The sequence below is a fragment of the Catharus ustulatus genome, chromosome 6 (genome assembly GCF_009819885.2).
Source record: "Catharus ustulatus isolate bCatUst1 chromosome 6, bCatUst1.pri.v2, whole genome shotgun sequence".
NCBI classification, from domain to species: Eukaryota; Metazoa; Chordata; class Aves; order Passeriformes; family Turdidae; genus Catharus; species Catharus ustulatus.
The window spans coordinates 61,996,702-62,000,825 of NC_046226.1; the positions used below are offsets into that span (position 1 = coordinate 61,996,702).

Here is a 4,124-nt window from a genome sequence, read left to right on the forward strand (position 1 = left end):
CAAATCCAAACACAGCCCTGCACCAGCCACTGCAAAGAAAATTAACTCTACCCCAGCCCAAACCAGCACACCATGACACCTCAATACACTTTTGACTCTACTAGTGACAGTTTTAGATTCAAGGTTCTGAATAGTTTTGTTTGCAAAATGAAAATGTGTGGTGCATTTGCCTGATGGATGAAATGAGACCTGTATGATTCTTGTTTTCAATGCAATCTAATTTGTGACAGACGTGGACACACCTGTGGACAGGTTCTAATGTCTATAATTTAAATAAAATGTTAATTATAATTGTTATTCTTATCCACACTACTCTTATATTGCAACTATGTAGTATTTCATTATCATGTTACTGGATCAGGCTAAAATATTGTCTTATTTGGTGTGATTTGACCATATAATGCTTATATGGCTCTGGTGAGTGTACCAGTTACATGGGAAAAGATTATGAGAGGAAGAAAACATACAATTCAAGGCATAATAAGGTTAGCAGGTGGACTCGAGTTTTGAAATTAGCTTATTAAGATTCATAACAGAAGTGCAATAAAATTACTTTTATTTGAAAATACACAAGAGACAATACAGATCTATTTTGAACATAATTTTTTTAACATACTTTTTATTACAAGCTACTTTGTTTTGCAATTTTAATTCAAAATTCTCTCATTTAGAATAGAATAATTGCGGATATTAATTAGGTGCTTAGTTTTAACTTAAATTTACTCATGTTTAAAACTGAAATGAGTGAGACTCAATGTGATTTATCTATTCTTTACCACTTTTAAAGCTTCACTAGATCAAAGAGAATGTCCATGCATATAAATCTTATAAATAAATTCAAGAGAATTAATACCTTTTGGTAAAAAAGCTAAAAACTATATAAGTTAAAATATCTATTATCTATTACACGACAGATTCAGAGTATCAGGCAAATTCTCCTTAAACAGGCATGTCTGTAAGGGTCACAAAAGCAGTGTCTAGTTATCTGTAGCTTTCAGAAGATTTGCTTGTGATTACTCTGAATCTTTCATCAGTTGTTCTGCTCTCTTTGGAGAACTGACTGTTCTTTTCTGTGTAACAGTCTTCAAGCATGTAAAATGTTCTGCTATTATTCCCCCAAAGTGTTCCCCTCCCCTAAGCAAAACAACCAAATTTATTTAAATCTTTTTCTCCTAAGATTTTTTTAGGCCTCTCTCCCTTATTATTCTTCTGTCAGTTTTCTCCAGTTTTTCGATGCACTGAAGTTCTGTCAGAAATAACCACTCAGCCAAGGCCCTACCATGTAGAACTGAGTGGTGGAGGTAGGTTGTGTCTTGTAGGCTCTGCTCCTTGCATTCCCACTTTTCTGCAGCACTGTGGTGCTTTTGACTCTGGTTGTACACCACCAAGCCTGAAGTGCCAAACTGCTGCTGAATCCATTGTTTCCATTCTGTGTCTGTGCAGGTGATTTTTCTGATGAGGAATGGTATGTTTTCATTTTCCCCATAAGATTTCATTCTGTAGGCTTCATATAATTTTCTCAGTAATGTGAGGTTACTTCCCATTCTGATTCAGTCAGTCCTCCAGCTCACTTCATATTGGTATTTGCAGAGTTAGGTTGCTGCAGAGTTCTGTGAAATTCCGTTCTCTGAAGGGGGTACTGTGAACAGCTCTCAAGGCACATTGTCATACCATGTTTGCACTACTGGGGTCAGGTGCCTCTAGATTAATCCCTAAATAATTTTTGAGACCCCTATGTTAAATAATGCTAAACATTTCTCTTTACTAAATTTTGCACTCAGGTGAAAATAAAGAGCTGATGATTTCTTCAAGTTAGCCAGGTACAAACCAGAGTTCATATTACTTGTGACAATGAGGCTGAACTAACAAGCCTTGCTGAGAAAGTACAAGAATTCAGGTGACATTCAACATTTGAACATAGATTTTGGCTCTTAAATATGCGTGCTGTTATTATTGGCAGAGCATAATGACTATATGAAACATAATGCAAAGCAAAATCAGTCAGGATCCCCGCTGAGAGAGGTTTACAATGTAGCTAATAGAACCACAACCAGCAGCAAGGCTTTTAAAAATAAGCGTGTTCTTAAGGGAAATGAAAAGCAGGAACTTTTTGGGAACTTTTTGAAAGCCCAGAATAGCATAGAATAATCTATGTGAACCAGGCAGTGGAAATACAGAAATATAAATAATGAAGTTATGATAAAGAGGAAAAGGGGGAAAAGGCAGAAGAAATTGGGAGCAGCATTTTTTATAGACTTATTAAAATGGTTTTAAGGCTACTGATAGGTTAAGTAAGAAAGATCTAAAGAGGAGTTTAGTCAGCAGCTCTTCATTTGGGACTTAAAAATCTTTGTTTCAATCTTGGCAGTTTCTAGCCAGCATAGCCTGTTATTTTCCATTTAAACCTGAGCAGTACCTTTACTTAGCAGGGAACATTTAAAATCAAACTGCTGTCTCCAGTTCCCTTCACTGGTTACTTCCATTCTGACTGAAGGAACAGTAGGATGGCCCCAGTCCCCTCACAGTGCAGTCAGTGGTGTCAGTGTCACAGCTGTCACAGTGACATTCTGTAGCTACTGGGTATGAATAAAAAGATTCAGGATGGTCACCACAGCCAGGGATCTTCACTGTTTCGTACACAACCTCCTTGAAGGTACAGGTTTGCTGAGCAGTTGATACTGGTGGATATTTATATACTGGATCCTGAAATTACAATAAGGAAATAAAAACAAAAATTAAAACTTGCTATGGGTTAGATTTAAAAATTTTTATAAAATTAGAAAATCTCACTGAGATCAAAAGCATTTGGATCTGACTCTTCTAATTAAATATTTAAATTTCCCATTTCAGAAGGACTGCTATGGCAAATTTGTATCATACCATCACCAGACAATCTTTCAGATCAGTTGCTTGATTCTTCAAATTATTTTAAAGAGCATAGGAGTAATGGCTGCTTTATTGTATCTGCTTGCAACCGCAAATTGAGCACAAAGCAGAGACCCAGACTGTAATTCTTCTAAATCTGGTTATACAACATGAACATAATATATGCAGCCAGTTAATTAACTGATATTTACTACAATATTTCACCCTTCTGTCTGTGCTTCAGATTGGCTGTGTATCTACAGCAGTTATTCAACCTGCTCTTTCACAAGGGCTCATCCTGTCTATGTGTTTGCTACGAACTGCAGGAATGGGTTATCCATACATCACTTGAAATATTTAATTCTGGTGCCTGAAATTGAGTCTCACCCTTGTGAAGCAGTATCCTGAGCACCACGTGGCATTCACTGTAATACAGAATTCACATTCTTCTCTTTCCACAGCTATGGTAATATTGGTGAGCTGACAGCTGTTGCAGCAAATTGCTTTCCAGCAAAATAACAGCACGTAACAATTAAGTGTCTTCATCCTGTCTATAAAGAAAAAAAATATATCTCTACTGGAGAAATATATAGTTATTTTCAACAGGAAATAGAGAAGCAGGGAGAAATTGAGTCTCTGCATTATGCCCAAGTGGTTCCATAACAGCAAGCATTCAGAATAGTCAGTAAGAACAGACATTAGATAGATCTTCCTTACATTTACTGTTAAAGGAGTTTGATTTTCCTAAGCAACTGAAATGGTATGCCAGCAATCTTTGCAGAATGATAATAACAGTAGAATACCATACCATTCTCAATAAAATATTTGTATCTAAGTTTCTGTAGAGAGAATGTATCCTATCTGTAAGGACAAAGAAAAAGAAGCGAGAGAGAAAGAAAGAGAGAGAGAAAATATAATGTATTTTTCCGAATCAATTAATTACTTTAAGTGTTTGCAGTATGAAAAAAAAGATTTCTACATCAGAATCTGATGAAAACTTACCAGTATTCTGCTCACCTTCCTAGAAGTAACAGCTGTAGTGAGAGGAAAGCCCTATGCTTTCCTTTTATACTGAATTGTGTGTAATTTATACCTTAGGGATTTGCAGTGTATTAATGCAGCAAGCATTAGTTTGGGACTTGGTGAAAGCGGATTAATGTTCAGCCAGACAGTGAGATTAAGCCTTGTTGAGAGGAAAGAAGAAAAGCTAAACACAGTCGGGAAGAGATGTTGAAGGTTACTGTCACAGTGTCTCTGTA

General features: G+C 36.3%; 1 protein-coding gene across 1 annotated transcript; it reads right to left on the reverse strand.

The window, feature by feature from the left end:
• Positions 1-828: 828 nt before the first annotated feature.
• Positions 829-3,885, reverse strand: FSHB (follicle stimulating hormone subunit beta). Its single transcript, XM_033063173.1, has 3 exons — positions 3,868-3,885; positions 3,253-3,416; positions 829-2,703 (listed from the first exon to the last, which is right to left on the reverse strand). The coding sequence occupies exons 2-3, from the start codon at positions 3,409-3,411 to the stop codon at positions 2,467-2,469; spliced, it is 396 nt and encodes a 131-aa protein (XP_032919064.1). The 5' UTR covers positions 3,412-3,416; positions 3,868-3,885; the 3' UTR covers positions 829-2,466.
• Between the last annotated feature and the right edge of the window lie 239 nt (positions 3,886-4,124).